Here is a 20,157-nt window from a genome sequence, read left to right on the forward strand (position 1 = left end):
GGTTGCTACGGAAGAGCAAAGCTCACTCCACATCACCGAACGAGGCTACCTCGTTGTAAACTCGGTATTGGAGCGTGAAGGAAACTGGCTCCAGAAAGAACGCAGATACGTGCTCTAAACAAGCACTTATCAAGCAGCAAGTGTCCGAACAGCGGTAACAAGTCTGCCTATGACTTTGTTTACCTGCCAACGGACCGCGGTAACAAGTCTGCTTATGACTTTGTTTACCTACCAATGGACCGCATGGAATAAACAACGATGGGCATCCCCTTGCCTATGACCATGTTTATTTACCCATAGTTTAGATCCACATTGTTCGACCAAACAGGGCCAACAATGACGCAACGAGGTAACCGCAAAGAACGTACGGTTACTTGAGAGCTATCAAGATGAACACGAACACCCCACAAAAAAGGGATGGTCATCTCATCATAGGATGCTGAACATAGAACTTGAGCAAAGTTCTAACACAACATCCAAAACCTTCAAACCCGACCGCAAAGGTTGGTTTAAAAGCTTTTCTTTTCTTCTTCGTGCACCATTCTGGCAAATGGTTCGAAGAAGAAACCACCTCCAAGAGGTTCGAAACATGTGCAGACCTTCGAACCACCATCCTAGAGGTTGGTTCGAAGTTTGTGCAGCATTACTATGAAGGTCTCTAACAGACCTTCAACACAACAACAGGTGGCAACCCACCTGATGACATACAACGGCTGAGAATTTCGCATCAAGCGAACTCCTTCACCGGTACGGAAGAGGCATAGCCGGATTTCTTCCCAGATCACCAGTCTGATCTGGCCTAGAATTTTCTCCAGACTGCCAAATTACCTTCCTACACTATAAGTCCAGTGCTCCTCCCACGTGCAACTTGCACAAGACAGCAACACTAGACTGGGGGGACTTGAAGGGGTATGGTCCCAAAATGACCATTACCCGCATCAAACAAACCCCTACCAGTAGTCAGACCGCACCCATGCGGTCACATCCTTCGAACCCATTCGGTCCGAAGATGGATAGCTTGACCTAAGTACAGAAGAAGATGAACATATCGATGCGGCTGGCACCGCATCATATGGGCATTTTCGTCACGACAAGGGAAGCGAGCAAATAGTCTCCACAGGCGATAATGCGGCCAACACCGCATCGTATTTCTCGATCACAAGTAGGAGACGCGGTGACTTCAGGCGTTACCGCATGCAGCGATGCGGCTCGCACCGCACCCTGCATATCCAGCAAGTGGACTGACACGCCATGCAAGTGGCTGACACCACGAGGCAAGTGGCGCCGGCGACAGTCCCTTGTCAGAGCTATTAAAGCAATGGGCTGACGTGGCGTGACCCCCACGGCCGGCGAGACTGACACACCTGCAACGGTGCAGCTCGTCGTCAGCCCATCCATCAATCACCTCCTTCACTCCTCGGCTATAAATACCGACCCCAAACCAAGTTTGAGGTATCTCTTGACAACTCTCTCACTACTACTACTATCTTACTTTGCTTCCCAAGCAAACTACTGATTCTCACGCCGGAGAGTGGTAACAAGGAGCACCCCCCACCCCATCCTCCTTGTTACGAGTCACGGCTTGTTTCCTTGTGCAGGAGATCATCCACCGGTGACCCAGCCAGCGATCTCCGAGAGGAAGGGATTAACCCTTCTTGACGAGACCAGTGTGTTAACCCTGCCCGGTTAACCGTGCAGAAGGAGGGTAGCGCAGAGAATGCTGCGGCCCAGATATTTGATACTGTCGACTCGTCCAACAATCTGATCTCTCCCAATGAGGGAGACGATTTGAGTGTGCGGTTCACTGCTACTGGGAAGCAACATTCTGATGCTGAACCGCAAAAAACTGGCGCTGAATCGCGGCAGCATGATGCTGGGCCGCAGAAGTCTTCGGTTGATAAGGGTACCAGCTCGTCTGCCGGTGGTGCGGGGTATGACGAGCCTCCAATTCAGCCTGGGGAGTCTGAATTGGAGTATTACTACCGCACCTACTCCCAGGATCGCAGTACGCTGTACCATCGCCCCCCCTGGACTGTATTGCAGGGGGATGATATTGCTAACGACCCTGCGGCCTGCAGGGAGATATTGGGCGGTCTGGGGACCCCCTTTGAAGTTGATCGGGCTCGTGCCGCACCGCGGGAGCTGCGTATAAACCAGCTCTCGACCATGTTGGTAGGGACTTCCATTGTGGCGAATGCCATGTTGGAAGACTATAAAGTTCTGAGCCGCCGTGAAGAAGAGGCTGTCCGCCTGCGGGCAGAGGCGGAAAAGCTGGTCCGAGCACACGTGAAATATATCTATCTATACTATGTTGAAACAATATTTTATATACCCTAAAAAATAGGTAGAAATATATCTATCTATACTATAAAGGGATATATTACCTTTTCCGCATCACTCACGAGCACACGTGAAATATGCGGAAGTGACACACATGAACCCATTCAGATGTGTCAGATGCTCAGAACCAGTGTTGTTCTTTGGACTGAACCGCATCTCAGGAACAGGCAGAGCGCATTGCCTTCATTCTCTTCAAGCTTCAAATCCCTCCTGTCCGGTTCACAACCACAGAGGGTGCATGAACAACTTCTTCAGCAAAACGCAGGAAGAGAATCTACGCGACCGCACATCAGCAGCCCTGACTACTGAACCTTCAAGAGCTACATCCGTGCAACAAGCACACTTTGAGCGAAAATGGGACTGCAAACATCGCAGACACCCATGAAGAGCTACAGACATAACCATAGCTTCCGCAGAGTGGTTGCTACGGAAGAGCAAAGCTCACTCCACATCACCGAACGAGGCTACCTCGTTGTAAACTCGGTATTGGAGCGTGAAGGAAACTGGCTCCAGAAAGAACGCAGATACGTGCTCTAAACAAGCACTTATCAAGCAGCAAGTGTCCGAACAGCGGTAACAAGTCTGCCTATGACTTTGTTTACCTGCCAACGGACCGCGGTAACAAGTCTGCTTATGACTTTGTTTACCTACCAACGGACCGCATGGAATAAACAACGATGGGCATCCCCTTGCCTATGACCATGTTTATTTACCCATAGTTTAGATCCACATTGTTCGACCAAACAGGGCCAACAATGACGCAACGAGGTAACCGCAAAGAACGTACGGTTACTTGAGAGCTATCAAGATGAACACGAACACCCCACAAAAAAGGGATGGTCATCTCATCATAGGATGCTGAACATAGAACTTGAGCAAAGTTCTAACACAACATCCAAAACCTTCAAACCCGACCGCAAAGGTTGGTTTAAAAGCTTTTCTTTTCTTCTTCGTGCACCATTCTGGCAAATGGTTCGAAGAAGAAACCACCTCCAAGAGGTTCGAAACATGTGCAGACCTTCGAACCACCATCCTAGAGGTTGGTTCGAAGTTTGTGCAGCATTACTATGAAGGTCTCTAACAGACCTTCAACACAACAACAGGTGGCAACCCACCTGATGACATACAACGGCTGAGAATTTCGCATCAAGCGAACTCCTTCACCGGTACGGAAGAGGCATAGCCGGATTTCTTCCCAGATCACCAGTCTGATCTGGCCTAGAATTTTCTCCAGACTGCCAAATTACCTTCCTACACTATAAGTCCAGTGCTCCTCCCACGTGCAACTTGCACAAGACAGCAACACTAGACTGGGGGGACTTGAAGGGGTATGGTCCCAAAATGACCATTACCCGCATCAAACAAACCCCTACCAGTAGTCAGACCGCACCCATGCGGTCACATCCTTCGAACCCATTCGGTCCGAAGATGGATAGCTTGACCTAAGTACAGAAGAAGATGAACATATCGATGCGGCTGGCACCGCATCATATGGGCATTTTCGTCACGACAAGGGAAGCGAGCAAATAGTCTCCACAGGCGATAATGCGGCCAACACCGCATCTCGCGTATTTCTCGATCACAAGTAGGAGACGCGGTGACTTCAGGCGTTACCGCATGCAGCGATGCGGCTCGCACCGCACCCTGCATATCCAGCAAGTGGACTGACACGCCATGCAAGTGGCTGACACCACGAGGCAAGTGGCGCCGGCGACAGTCCCTTGTCAGAGCTATTAAAGCAATGGGCTGACGTGGCGTGACCCCCACGGCCGGCGAGACTGACACACCTGCAACGGTGCAGCTCGTCGTCAGCCCATCCATCAATCACCTCCTTCACTCCTCGGCTATAAATACCGACCCCAAACCAAGTTTGAGGTATCTCTTGACAACTCTCTCACTACTACTACTATCTTACTTTGCTTCCCAAGCAAACTACTGATTCTCACGCCGGAGAGTGGTAACAAGGAGCACCCCCCACCCCATCCTCCTTGTTACGAGTCACGGCTTGTTTCCTTGTGCAGGAGATCATCCACCGGTGACCCAGCCAGCGATCTCCGAGAGGAAGGGATTAACCCTTCTTGACGAGACCAGTGTGTTAACCCTGCCCGGTTAACCATTGTTAACCCATTTTTTATATACCCTAAAAAATAGGTAGAAATATATCTATCTATACTATAAAGGGATATATTACCTTTTCCGCATCACTCACGAGCACACGTGAAATATGCGGAAGTGACACACATGAACCCATTCAGATGTGTCAGATGCTCAGAACCAGTGTTGTTCTTTGGACTGAACCGCATCTCAGGAACAGGCAGAGCGCATTGCCTTCATTCTCTTCAAGCTTCAAATCCCTCCTGTCCGGTTCACAACCACAGAGGGTGCATGAACAACTTCTTCAGCAAAACGCAGGAAGAGAATCTACGCGACCGCACATCAGCAGCCCTGACTACTGAACCTTCAAGAGCTACATCCGTGCAACAAGCACACTTTGAGCGAAAATGGGACTGCAAACATCGCAGACACCCATGAAGAGCTACAGACATAACCATAGCTTCCGCAGAGTGGTTGCTACGGAAGAGCAAAGCTCACTCCACATCACCGAACGAGGCTACCTCGTTGTAAACTCGGTATTGGAGCGTGAAGGAAACTGGCTCCAGAAAGAACGCAGATACGTGCTCTAAACAAGCACTTATCAAGCAGCAAGTGTCCGAACAGCGGTAACAAGTCTGCCTATGACTTTGTTTACCTGCCAACGGACCGCGGTAACAAGTCTGCTTATGACTTTGTTTACCTACCAATGGACCGCATGGAATAAACAACGATGGGCATCCCCTTGCCTATGACCATGTTTATTTACCCATAGTTTAGATCCACATTGTTCGACCAAACAGGGCCAACAATGACGCAACGAGGTAACCGCAAAGAACGTACGGTTACTTGAGAGCTATCAAGATGAACACGAACACCCCACAAAAAAGGGATGGTCATCTCATCATAGGATGCTGAACATAGAACTTGAGCAAAGTTCTAACACAACATCCAAAACCTTCAAACCCGACCGCAAAGGTTGGTTTAAAAGCTTTTCTTTTCTTCTTCGTGCACCATTCTGGCAAATGGTTCGAAGAAGAAACCACCTCCAAGAGGTTCGAAACATGTGCAGACCTTCGAACCACCATCCTAGAGGTTGGTTCGAAGTTTGTGCAGCATTACTATGAAGGTCTCTAACAGACCTTCAACACAACAACAGGTGGCAACCCACCTGATGACATACAACGGCTGAGAATTTCGCATCAAGCGAACTCCTTCACCGGTACGGAAGAGGCATAGCCGGATTTCTTCCCAGATCACCAGTCTGATCTGGCCTAGAATTTTCTCCAGACTGCCAAATTACCTTCCTACACTATAAGTCCAGTGCTCCTCCCACGTGCAACTTGCACAAGACAGCAACACTAGACTGGGGGGACTTGAAGGGGTATGGTCCCAAAATGACCATTACCCGCATCAAACAAACCCCTACCAGTAGTCAGACCGCACCCATGCGGTCACATCCTTCGAACCCATTCGGTCCGAAGATGGATAGCTTGACCTAAGTACAGAAGAAGATGAACATATCGATGCGGCTGGCACCGCATCATATGGGCATTTTCGTCACGACAAGGGAAGCGAGCAAATAGTCTCCACAGGCGATAATGCGGCCAACACCGCATCTCGCGTATTTCTCGATCACAAGTAGGAGACGCGGTGACTTCAGGCGTTACCGCATGCAGCGATGCGGCTCGCACCGCACCCTGCATATCCAGCAAGTGGACTGACACGCCATGCAAGTGGCTGACACCACGAGGCAAGTGGCGCCGGCGACAGTCCCTTGTCAGAGCTATTAAAGCAATGGGCTGACGTGGCGTGACCCCCACGGCCGGCGAGACTGACACACCTGCAACGGTGCAGCTCGTCGTCAGCCCATCCATCAATCACCTCCTTCACTCCTCGGCTATAAATACCGACCCCAAACCAAGTTTGAGGTATCTCTTGACAACTCTCTCACTACTACTACTATCTTACTTTGCTTCCCAAGCAAACTACTGATTCTCATGCCGGAGAGTGGTAACAAGGAGCACCCCCCACCCCATCCTCCTTGTTACGAGTCACGGCTTGTTTCCTTGTGCAGGAGATCATCCACCGGTGACCCAGCCAGCGATCTCCGAGAGGAAGGGATTAACCCTTCTTGACGAGACCAGTGTGTTAACCCTGCCCGGTTAACCATTGTTTCATCATTACCTTTTCCGCATCACTCACGAGCACACGTGAAATATGCGGAAGTGACACACATGAACCCATTCAGATGTGTCAGATGCTCAGAACCAGTGTTGTTCTTTGGACTGAACCGCATCTCAGGAACAGGCAGAGCGCATTGCCTTCATTCTCTTCAAGCTTCAAATCCCTCCTGTCCGGTTCACAACCACAGAGGGTGCATGAACAACTTCTTCAGCAAAACGCAGGAAGAGAATCTACGCGACCGCACATCAGCAGCCCTGACTACTGAACCTTCAAGAGCTACATCCGTGCAACAAGCACACTTTGAGCGAAAATGGGACTGCAAACATCGCAGACACCCATGAAGAGCTACAGACATAACCATAGCTTCCGCAGAGTGGTTGCTACGGAAGAGCAAAGCTCACTCCACATCACCGAACGAGGCTACCTCGTTGTAAACTCGGTATTGGAGCGTGAAGGAAACTGGCTCCAGAAAGAACGCAGATACGTGCTCTAAACAAGCACTTATCAAGCAGCAAGTGTCCGAACAGCGGTAACAAGTCTGCCTATGACTTTGTTTACCTGCCAACGGACCGCGGTAACAAGTCTGCTTATGACTTTGTTTACCTACCAATGGACCGCATGGAATAAACAACGATGGGCATCCCCTTGCCTATGACCATGTTTATTTACCCATAGTTTAGATCCACATTGTTCGACCAAACAGGGCCAACAATGACGCAACGAGGTAACCGCAAAGAACGTACGGTTACTTGAGAGCTATCAAGATGAACACGAACACCCCACAAAAAAGGGATGGTCATCTCATCATAGGATGCTGAACATAGAACTTGAGCAAAGTTCTAACACAACATCCAAAACCTTCAAACCCGACCGCAAAGGTTGGTTTAAAAGCTTTTCTTTTCTTCTTCGTGCACCATTCTGGCAAATGGTTCGAAGAAGAAACCACCTCCAAGAGGTTCGAAACATGTGCAGACCTTCGAACCACCATCCTAGAGGTTGGTTCGAAGTTTGTGCAGCATTACTATGAAGGTCTCTAACAGACCTTCAACACAACAACAGGTGGCAACCCACCTGATGACATACAACGGCTGAGAATTTCGCATCAAGCGAACTCCTTCACCGGTACGGAAGAGGCATAGCCGGATTTCTTCCCAGATCACCAGTCTGATCTGGCCTAGAATTTTCTCCAGACTGCCAAATTACCTTCCTACACTATAAGTCCAGTGCTCCTCCCACGTGCAACTTGCACAAGACAGCAACACTAGACTGGGGGGACTTGAAGGGGTATGGTCCCAAAATGACCATTACCCGCATCAAACAAACCCCTACCAGTAGTCAGACCGCACCCATGCGGTCACATCCTTCGAACCCATTCGGTCCGAAGATGGATAGCTTGACCTAAGTACAGAAGAAGATGAACATATCGATGCGGCTGGCACCGCATCATATGGGCATTTTCGTCACGACAAGGGAAGCGAGCAAATAGTCTCCACAGGCGATAATGCGGCCAACACCGCATCGTATTTCTCGATCACAAGTAGGAGACGCGGTGACTTCAGGCGTTACCGCATGCAGCGATGCGGCTCGCACCGCACCCTGCATATCCAGCAAGTGGACTGACACGCCATGCAAGTGGCTGACACCACGAGGCAAGTGGCGCCGGCGACAGTCCCTTGTCAGAGCTATTAAAGCAATGGGCTGACGTGGCGTGACCCCCACGGCCGGCGAGACTGACACACCTGCAACGGTGCAGCTCGTCGTCAGCCCATCCATCAATCACCTCCTTCACTCCTCGGCTATAAATACCGACCCCAAACCAAGTTTGAGGTATCTCTTGACAACTCTCTCACTACTACTACTATCTTACTTTGCTTCCCAAGCAAACTACTGATTCTCACGCCGGAGAGTGGTAACAAGGAGCACCCCCCACCCCATCCTCCTTGTTACGAGTCACGGCTTGTTTCCTTGTGCAGGAGATCATCCACCGGTGACCCAGCCAGCGATCTCCGAGAGGAAGGGATTAACCCTTCTTGACGAGACCAGTGTGTTAACCCTGCCCGGTTAACCATTGTTTCATCACTTTTATTTTACCTTTAAATAAAAATAATAATAAATTAATTATAATTATATATATACACACACATTAATCATTTTATGTACACATACCATAAGCACACTCTCTCTCTCCTCCACCTCCAGCACCACTACCGCCGTCACAACCACACCGTTTATGTCGGCACTCGTACCTCATCTTCCCTCGTCGACCTGTCGTACCAAACATCAATACCACCCATCTCTCCCGTCGTAATCTTCCCTCGTCGACCCATCACCCGTCGTACCAAACATCAGTACCACTCGTCTCTCCCGCCGTACCAAACATCATTAATTTATTATTATGTTATTACTTAAAGGCAAAAAAAATTAAAAAATAAGAAGTGTGTATATATATATATATATATATCTGTGTGTATGTATGTATATCTATTATATGTATAATTATTTTTTTTATGTAAAGATAAAATGTAATTAAAAATAATAATAATAAATGTGTAAATTGCCAAAATCGTCCATAAATTAACGAAATTTCCAAAATCGTCACGATACACTTTAATTTAGTGATTTGGTTGAAAATGATAACAAAAGTGAAACATTAGGGGTCGAGTTACAAAAAATAAAAAAATAAAATAAAATGAATGTGACATGCAAGAATGCTCAGACCTCATATATGATTTTAACATTTTACTCAAAATAAAATGAAAACTTAAAAGAATAGAAATTAAATAATCTATACTACTATATGATACATCCTTTTGGAACAATATTAATGTAATTTCAATTTATTTTTGGGAAATTGGCCTGTAATAAATTCCACCTAAACCTAGCCATTAATAACCCTATCTCAGAATATTCCTCCTATCAGTCCACCTTTCACCTATTTTTCCTACAATGTCCCCCTTTTAAAAAAACTTCACGGGGTTAAGTTTTTTTTTTTCCAAATTACAAATAGATTTTTTAGGTCTTTTGATCAGAACGATGATACAAGTCCATTGATGTAAAACTTACTTCGAAATGGTGCTCCAAGTGACTTGACTTTGGTTAATTGAAAATTTAAACACCCGAATTGAAGCGCCGTTTTCATCGTTTGGAGCACCGTTTCGAGGCAAGTTTTACATCAATGGACTCGTATCGTCGTTCTAATCAAGCGCCCTAAAAAATCTGTTTGTAATTTGGAAAAAAGCTTAACTCTGTTAAGTTTTTTTAACGGGGGACCATTGTAGGAAAAATAGGTGAAAGGTGAGACTGATGGAGGGAATATTCTGAGGTGGGATTATTAATGACCAATAAGGTCTAAGTGAGATTATTACAGACCAATTTCCATTCATTTTTAAAACACTTAAGAAAAATAATCGATTTGGTACAAACCTTGATACATAAACAACTTACAATTATATCCCACTAGTTTACCACGATTTACATTTAAAAAAAACATTTAATATTTCTGTATTTATTAACCCGTATTATTTATTTTTTTTTATTTATTAATCCGTTATTTGATGACATAAACTTTATTTATAACATAATTTAAAATTCTTTTATTCGTTTTTCTTAATCTACGTTATTTTTAGAATAACGTAGCTTTTCATACTTTCCAAATATATCATTGTTAAACGGGTGTTCTTCTTCACATTTATTTATTCAACAAAAACTTTGTAAAAAATGCATTATTCCATCGTGTAGCGTGAGGGAGCATACCTGCTAGTATTTATAATCCACAAAATACATTATCATTAAGATCTATTATTATACTTCATCCAACAAACCAAACCAAAATAAAATATATACATTCGTCATTCACCCAAAACTACACGAAAGGAAAAACAAGTTGTTCATTTTGTGCTTTGAGACCCTCCTGTCTTTGAAGTGTCCGCAACCTCCGTGTCGCCGTCTTTTCCCTTCTCCACCGTCCGGTTTCCAATTCGTTGACCCGCCTTTTCTTCCTCCAACCTTTTGAACTCTTCTAACGTCGACGGTGCTCTCTCGTGGCTGATCGTTTCGCGGCAGTATCCCTTCCAACATCAAATTAAATACATTATTATTATATCATCAGCTTGTTTTATAGGATGTTAGCATAAAATAATTTCTCATCAACACCGGAATTTTGAGTTATTTTCCTGACATGAGAGTGAGTGACGGATCCAGTTCTGTTTTGTGAAGTTGAGGTTTTTTTTTTTTTTTTGAATTTTTTTCTTGATATGAGAGTGAGTGATAGAATAGGTTAAGCTATTGTACAAACGGGTCTCAACTACAAACACAAGAAGTGAAGTAGAGAAATTTTTTATTTTTTGAAATTTTTTTCTTCTTATTAAGAAGATATTTTAGTCCCATAATCCAAAAAAAAAAATCGTGATTATACACTAGTAGATTAATTATGTAATTTTTGTAGGGTAATTATAATAAGAATACATTATATGGTTAGTACATGTGGTTTACCTATTTTAAAATTACACCATTGGTACCAACATTTACAAATTGTTTCACTATTAGTACATGTGATTGTAGAATTAATTAAATGGTTAGGCCACATGGGGCACTCCGTGATATAGCGAGTGATACATACTTCAACGCGTGGAACATCACAAAATCCCACCCCCACCTCCAAGTATAACACGTTAATCTTCCACGGTTTGATGATTTCGTTATTTTCTTCACGGCGTTATTTTTTTGTTTTGTGAGGGTAGTTGTTGGTTGGGGGGAAATCGTTGGGTGTGGTGGTGAGTGATGATCACCCCCGCTAAAAAAAAGTTGTGAGTGATGAAAAAATGGTTGCTAACATGGCGGAACATGATTGGATATTGTGAGTGATGAAATTTTATCACTAGTGACCACCCCCTCCCCTTAGTACGTGTGATGTACCAATGATGAAATCATTTTGTAAAAATTTGGTACCAATGGTGTAATTTTTAAAAAGCATGTATGAAAATGACAAAAATAAGCAAATCACATGTACTAATCATGTAATTAATTCTTATAATTACTGTATTGATTATAGAGTAATAATAATTACTCTACAAAAATTTTCTACTGCTATAAAATCATAATTTTTTTTATATATTTTGCAATTAAACAGTATAGTTTTGTAAAAAAAAAATTTCAGGGTATTTCACTATTTTGTATGACCTATCTGTTTTTGATTTTTACACTACTACGTGTATAAGTGACCGTGATTATAACTAAAGGCGGTGGTGACGGGATTACCTTGCGGAAAAGTAGCGGCGGAGGAGGAGGCGGCGGCGGCACGATGAAGTAGGGAGGAGAGGAGGGCGGGCGTGCAAAGGAGGTGTAGAGAAGGTAGAGAAGATGGCGACGTCCCATTGCATCCGGATAACAACGGTTGGTTGTTGTGGAATTATGGGAATTATTGGGAGGATGCATGCGATGAGGGTGACGTTGAGTGAAATAGGTGTAGTGACCGATTGACACCTCATATAACATGTATCCACGTGGAGAAGCCTCTTTGGCTTCAAGGTTTGGTTGGTAATGCGTCATGTATGGCAAATTTCAATATCCAACTCGCTTTTAAAATCTTGTCTCATGTTCAGTTTACTAGTTTCTTGTTTGATATCAAGTATACCAGAGGTTATAGTTATCGTATACTAGGTTAGAACCTCGTGTATTACACGAGTTGAATAAATGTAATTTTATATAGTAAATAATGAAAACTTATATCTTTATGAACCTTATATATTGTACGGGTTAAACAAATGTAATTTTATATATCAAATAATAAAAAAGTTATATCTTTAAAAACCATGTGTATTACACAGATTAAATAAATGTAATTTTGTATACTAAATACTAAAAACATCGTATCTTTAAAAACACCCGTGTATAATCGGGTTGAATAAATCTACCAAATAATAAAAAATTACATCCTTAAAAACCCCGTATATTACACGTGTTGAATAGATATAAAAAAGAGTTATATCTTTAAAAACCATGTGTATTACACAGATTAAATAAATGTATTTTTGTATATTAAATACTAAAACGTCGTATCTTTAAAAAACCCGTGTATAGTCGGGTTGAAAAATCTACCAAATAATAATAAAAAAAAATATATCCTTAAAAACCTTACGTTTTACTCAAGTTGAATAAACATAATTTTGTATACCAAATAATAAAAAAAGTTATGTTTTTAAATAATTAGGATAACATTTAATATTAATTTATTATTTATATATTTAATATAAGATAAGTAGATAAGAGAGGTATTTGTTTTAAAAATATATTAAATTAGCAATTTAGATTTGAGGATAATATTTTATTAAAGTATGATAAGATTTAATATTAATTTATAATTTATTTATTTAGATAAATATAAATTTGAGGATACCTTCAATGAATGACACGTGTCCAAAAGTTGGTTTCTTTTATTATGGTAGTTAGATGATATATCCATTAGCGTTTTAAAAAATACTCCTTAAGATTTTTATGTATGTATATACTAGGTTATAACCTCGTGTATTACACGTGTTGTATAAATGTAATTTTATATAATTAAATAATAAAAATATATATATTTAAAAAAACTCGTATATTTCACGTGCTGAAAAAAATATAATGTCATATGTTAACATAAATAGTCATCAAAATTTATCATTATAAAATGAACATTGATGTACTATTTAATTATTATAACATTTTACTTTGTTGTTTATCTTGCATAAGTTTAATTTTATATAATAAATAATAAAAAAGATATATCTTTAAAAAAAACTCGTATATTTCATGTGTTGTATAAAATAAAATGTAATATGTTAACATATACAGTCGTCAAGATTTATATCTTAAAAATGAACTTTGATGTACAATTTACTTATTATAACATTTTACTTCGCTTTTTATTTATTATTAGGTTAAAAGCACATGTATTACATATTTACATTGAGTTGAATCTCGTTTTTATGATACACTCAAATTATGAGATACAAATATTTTAGTTAGATTTATGCACCTTAATGCTTATTTGTTTATTTAATTCATAAAACACCCGTCTTAAATTTATATTCAAGAGAGTTTACGGTACAAAAAGGTGGAGATCAATCCCCACATTTTTATATATTTTATCATTTTTATGAATTATATCGTAAAATCGAGAAATAAATTCTCTTTGAATGAAGTATAGAATTGTTATATTTAAAATTGATGTTCTTTATACATGTTGATGCAATGTGTGACGAATGATGGGTTTAAAGTTTACAATTATAGTGATGTTCTTTATATCTAAAAATGATGGGTTAAAAGTTTACAATTTAGAAGCATATGCCTACCATTACAGCGATGCGTCTAAAAACACTTACAATTTGATAGAAGCATATGCCCGATCTAGAATAATAATTTAATTTTAGTGGGAAAAAAACAATAATACAATTATTAACTATATATTAAACGGGGACATTTGATTCTAATTTACCATAATTTCAATCACCTCACTCTAAAGTATATATATCTTCTCATAATAAAAATAAACGTTTATGCTTATCTAAATTTTTGTTTATAATTATTTATAGAAAAACAAACATTTCTTCTTAATTAATTTTTTTGTTTAATATTATTATTATTATTATTTAATATGCTCATAATAAAAACAAACGTTTATCCCTATGTAAATATTTATTCTTATCTAGTATTTTTTTTAAATTATTATTATTATTATTTAATATGAGAGATAAATAGGAAAATAAGGTGAGAAAGCACCAAAGAGTGACAAGTGTCCAAAAAAGATTTTTGTTTATTAGTATAGGAAGATTTTATTTTTTATTACAATTGTATGTTTTTAAAATTTATACAACATATTAACCTATGATAAATAACACAAACACACACACATATATATATGGTGGGGTTCTAAAGTGAACACTAGTGTATTTGCGAACTGAGTGAACAAATCCTGACCATTGATCTACACACATGTATGGCTAGGATCTCATCATCAAATCGTAAAATACACTAGTGTATTTCAACATCAAATCCTGGCCATTGATCTACACACGTGTATGGTCAGGATTAGTTCACTCAGTTCGCAAGCTACACTAGTGTTCACTCTTGAATCTAATCCTATATATATATATATATATATATATAGGGAGGGGCTCATGCGAGAACTCCATTTATTGCGAGAACCGCGAGAACCAATGTGAACACAACCTAAAATAGCTAAAAAAACCTAACCCCCACCCCCCCCCCCAAAAAAAAAAAAAAACCTAACCCCCCCAAGCTAAATGCTAAAAACTAAAACCCCCAAAAAACCTTAAAAAAAACCTACCCCCTCCCCCCAAGCTAAAATGCTAAAAACTAAACCCCCAAAAAACCTAAAAAAATCTAAAAAAATCTAAAAAAATCAAAAAAAAATCTATTTTTTTTAATATTTTTTATGCTCAAATCGCTACTTTTAGTGGCCAATTTTTTTAAAAAAAAAAAATTTTTTTTTAATTTTTTGGCTTCGAAAAGTAGCGATTTTTATATAAAAAATATTAAAAAAAAATTGTGTGATTTTTAGCTATTTTTAGGCATTTTTGGTTGTATTCACATTGGTTCTCGCGGTTCTTGCAATAAGAGGTGGTTCTCGCATGATTTTCTCCCTATATATATATATATATATATATATATATATATATATATATATATATATATATATATATATATATATATATATATATATATATAGGGTAAAGTTCATTTGAGAATCATCTTTATTGTGAGAACCGCGAGAACCAATGTGAACAAAAAAAATCAAAAAAGCACTGAATTTTTTTTTTAATATTTAAAAAAAATTCACTCTATTTCATTACCAAAACAAAAAACATTTTTTTTGAGTAACAGTTATCCGTGAATATGTATCATTAATTCGACAAATTCCGTAATACATTATCAGTAATAGACAACTACACTTTAATTTACAATACCATCTGTAATACACTACTTTTTACATATTTTCAAAATGCACATGTGCATCATTATGTATAACCATGATATAACATGTTTTGGTACAAAAAGTTTGTGATTTTGAATGGAGAAGTAGGCCCATATACATGTTTTTTGGTTAGTTATATCTAGTGGTTGATGGTTTGGTTATAGTTGTCAATTTATGATGTAATATGTTGATTGGATGGTATAAATGGTGTTCATACACATGTAATAAAGTGAAAATATTGGTAATTGTCACACCCCAACCGATGGCGGAAACATCGGGGTGTGAGCACTAAGCGTTCAGATTGCTCACGAGATTCCATAACACTAATAATTTCAATATAGATTAAATAAGTTTCATGCAAAATTTGTCTAGAACATCAACACAACCATAAATATCGAATACAATCACAAAATCATTGTTTCAAATTCTAGAATTAAACTAGGCAAGTTTCTAAGCATCAATCCTAGCTTGTTTTCCATAGTTCCAGCATCTATCAGCCTGCAACATGTATTAAAATAGAGAGTCAAGACAAAAATGTACCAGCGAGTATACAAGTTTGAATAATAGCATAATAGATTAAAACAACTCATATCCATATGTAGTGTCACATAAATAGTTTCAGCCATGCTAGTGTTCGCAGTCCAACAAGTGATAGCCCAAGTATCCCGATGCTTTGTTGTTTTCCCAAGTCTCAAGGAAAACTAGAATCCTCCTAACAATACCCCCGAGAATAATGTGGAGGTGCATCTCCTATAGCGCTATTATTGTTAAGGCGGGAACTACACACCCTGGATTAAACGTCCACATAGCACAAATAGAATACAAGAATCACAAGTTTCACATACACGTAGGATAGAGTTTAGTTTGCAAAGCCTCAAGTATCGTAGTTTAGTAGAATACATGTTACATCCCAAAGTTTAAAGCAAAAAGGGATCGAGTATACTCACAGTGATTGCATAACAGATTAACTGTTATTGGATCAAAGGGAGCTCTTTAGGTTTAGCCTGATTAGATTACAACAGATAAGTGTCGGACAAAACAACGAGATTGCACAAATTGTCGGATCAGTCATCTTGATCGGATGGCTGTTCGATCGGATGGCAGTTCGATCGGATGGCCATCCGATCGGATTGCCATCCGATTGGGATGACATAATGAGTGAGGGAACGGATGGCTATCCGATCGGATTGCCGCTCGATTAAAGTTCTAAGTCTTCAAGGATTCAAAGTTTCAAAAGGTTCTAAGTATTGAAAAGTACCAAGATCCATTGTTGCCTTGATCGGATGGTTGTTCGATCGGATGGCTATCCGATCGGATTGCCACTCGACGATCAAAGGTTAAAAGTATCAGGTTGTTTAGGGTTAAGAGGCAAGTGTTACTTGGTCGGGTGGTTGTTCGATCGGATGGCTATCCGATCGGATTGCCACTCGATTGGGTATCCACGTCTCGTTCCTAAACTTGCAAAATTTCTAAGTTTCTGGTCAAGCAGCAACGACTTGGTACGTATTGAGACAACGATGATCACGTCAATGTACAGCCGATCTGATCGGATAGGAATCTGTCACGGACCCCGACCCGGTTTGGCCCGTTTCAGGAGCCGCGGGACAGAAATCCCTTGGTATTTAGTTAATTGAGTTTAACAGCGGAAGTTTATTATCAGGATCTTTTTTAAAACTGAAATATTTCCCGATTATTTTATTTCACAACTCGGGATAAAACCCCGGCAATTTACAATCATTTGATTTTACGAAGAAATCTTTTATTTTACAAAACATGTTTCTTTATTTTATCCTGAGCCACTTTCTTAAGCTTGTAGTGCTTCACGGCACTTTTCCTGGATCATAACAGATCACCTGAAACATGTTTGAAAAAGGTTTTGTCAGCGGGAAATACTGAGTGAATCATTCTATTTACATAAAATGATGCATAGTTATTAATTACAGCATAAGAGCGATTACAATGGCTTATATCTTATTTTTATCTGGCGCCGTGTCACAATGGTGACATGTCACAATGGTGACGATGGTAATACCACTATTAGGTCAATGAACCCAAATAGTGATGATTATCCCTAGTAGGTCAATGAACCTAACTGTGAGAAAATTAGTAATGTGCACAATACCCCATTAGCCAGTGATTCAAGATATCCATGACTTAGTCCCTGTAATTATAACTTTTGAAAATAATTTGGAGTATTGTAAAACAATTGATAAAAAGAGAATGACTCACATTGCAGATTTAACGAGTAGTGTATAAGCCTACTGATTAGCCTTGATTAACCTAATTTAAATAACAATGCACACAAACTGGGTTAGTAACTAATACAGCAGTTACGACAATTCATGAGATTAAACCCTCACAACGATTAACAAAGTGCAATACTTAACAATTCAGCGGATTCACAACGAATGACAGAGTATAGCCCGAGTTCGGACAACACTCAAACATTCAAGTCGAAATCACGATGAATGACAAAGTATAAACTCAATTTGAGCAGCACTTAATCATACGTTGGATAGTTTCAATCGATCGGACGTTGAGTCGTAATAGCGATCGAGTTATTACCCTGTTTTGCGGCAGCACTTCGTGAATTTGTGTGTGTTGTGGACTGTTTCTATGATATCTCAGTGTGTATAACGGATTTCTTCGTTGTTTTAGTGCCAGAAATCAAGTCCCAATGTCTACTATTTATACACAAAATTTGACATGCTTACAGACCGTAAGACTTTTATCCCTTACGGTCCATAAGGGACACCTAATGGTCATAGGGTTGCCACGTGTGGGACCAGGCCTACTGAGTTGATGAATTTGAAAAATTCGAATTTGACAGTACATAATTTAGATAATCGTAACTAGGGTTTACCCCCCCCCCCCTGAGTTTTAGGGGCCCTGATCCTGATTCTGATTGTTCTGAAAATTTTAGGGTTTGTGCAGAATCACTTGGGTGTCTTAATTAGGGTTTCCTATTGGATAATTAAAATAATAATTAAGACTTTTTGATAGGATTTGTTACATTCTCCCCACCTTAATAAAAATCTCGTCCTCGAGATTTACTGGAATAATTGAGGATACTTTCGCTTCTTTTCTGATTCCCGTTCCCAAGTGTATTAGGGTCCTATCTTTGAATCCCACTTTACTTGAACTAACACTAATCGTTTGTGTTTTAGGAAATTTGATCTTTCTATCTTCTATCTGAAGAGGTTTATCTACAAATTTTAATTTTTCGTTTACCTTTATATCTTGGAGAGGTACTAGTAAAGATTCGTCTGATAGACATTTCTTGAGATTGGATACAAATACATCATGTACTCTAGCTAACTCTCGTGGTAGTTGTAAACGATAAGCAACTGGTCTTATACGTTGGATCACTGGAAATGGTCCTACGTACCTTGGACTTAGCTTTCCTTTCTTACCGAATCTAACAACTCCTTTCCAAGGAGATACTTTCAATAGCATTTTGTCTCCAACTTGAAACTCTAACGGCTTTCGTCTATTATCTGTATAACTCTTCTGGCGATCTCTAGCCGTCTTCAGCCTTTCCTTCGTGATACTGAATATCACAGTCGTAGTCACTTAGGATTTTCATCCATCTCCTTTGCCTCATGTTTAATTCTTTTTGCTCAAATATATATCTTAAATTCTTATGACCCGTATAGACAGTAAACTTACTTCCATACAGATAATGTCTCCAAATCTTAAGGGCAAAATTATGGCTCCTAATTCTAAGTCATGAGTGGTATAGCTTTCTTCGTGCTTTTTCAATTGCCTTGATGCATACGCAATTACCTTTTTGCGTTGCATTAACACACATCCAAATCCTAGCTTTGAAGCATCACCATATACTTTAAAATCTTCTGTTCCTTCTGGTAAGGCTAGGATTGGGGCATTTGTTAATTTATGCTTTAAGATCCTAAAGGCTTCTTCTTGTTTAGGTCCTCATTCAAACTTAACTGTTTTACAGGTTAGCTTAGTTAATGATATAGCTATCTTGGAAAAATCCTTAATAAACCGTCTATAGTATCCGGCTAAACCTACAAAACTCCTAATTTCCATTGCGGATTGCGGAACCTTCCATTTGGTAATTGTTGCTATCTTATCAGGATCTACGTGAATACCTTCATGATTCACCATATGACCTAGAAATTGTACTTCTGGCAGCCTAAATTCACACTTCGAGAATTTGGCGAAAAGCTTCTCTTTTCTTAACAAAGTTAAGAGTGCATGCAAGTGCTGATAATGTTTTTCCTGTCGTTTGGCATAAATAAGTATATCGTCGATGAAGATAATTACAAATTTATCCAAATATGGTTTACAGATCCTATTCATTTTGTCCATGAATGTTGCAAGTGCATTCGTTAATCCGAAGGGCATGACTGTAAACTTGTAATGACCATACCTACTTCTGAAAGCAGTTTTAGGTATGTCTTCCTCTTGTACTTTCAATTGATGATATCCGGAACGTAGGTATATCTTAGAAAAATATCTAGCTCCTTGAAGTTGATCGAAAAGATCATCAATCCTAGGTAATGGGTATCGATTCTTAATTGTAACCTTATTCAATTCTC

The 20,157-nt window shown here is 39.9% G+C and overlaps 1 protein-coding gene across 1 annotated transcript; it reads right to left on the reverse strand.

Moving 5' to 3' along the window:
* Positions 1–10,384: 10,384 nt before the first annotated feature.
* Positions 10,385–12,055, reverse strand: LOC110871424. Its single transcript, XM_022120185.2, has 2 exons — positions 11,875–12,055; positions 10,385–10,685 (listed from the first exon to the last, which is right to left on the reverse strand). Exons 1-2 carry the CDS (start codon positions 12,049–12,051, stop codon positions 10,506–10,508), a joined length of 357 nt encoding a protein of 118 aa, XP_021975877.1. The 5' UTR covers positions 12,052–12,055; the 3' UTR covers positions 10,385–10,505.
* Positions 12,056–20,157: the final 8,102 nt, after the last annotated feature.

The sequence above is a fragment of the Helianthus annuus genome, chromosome 8 (genome assembly GCF_002127325.2).
Source record: "Helianthus annuus cultivar XRQ/B chromosome 8, HanXRQr2.0-SUNRISE, whole genome shotgun sequence".
In the NCBI taxonomy this organism is placed as follows: domain Eukaryota; kingdom Viridiplantae; phylum Streptophyta; class Magnoliopsida; order Asterales; family Asteraceae; genus Helianthus; species Helianthus annuus.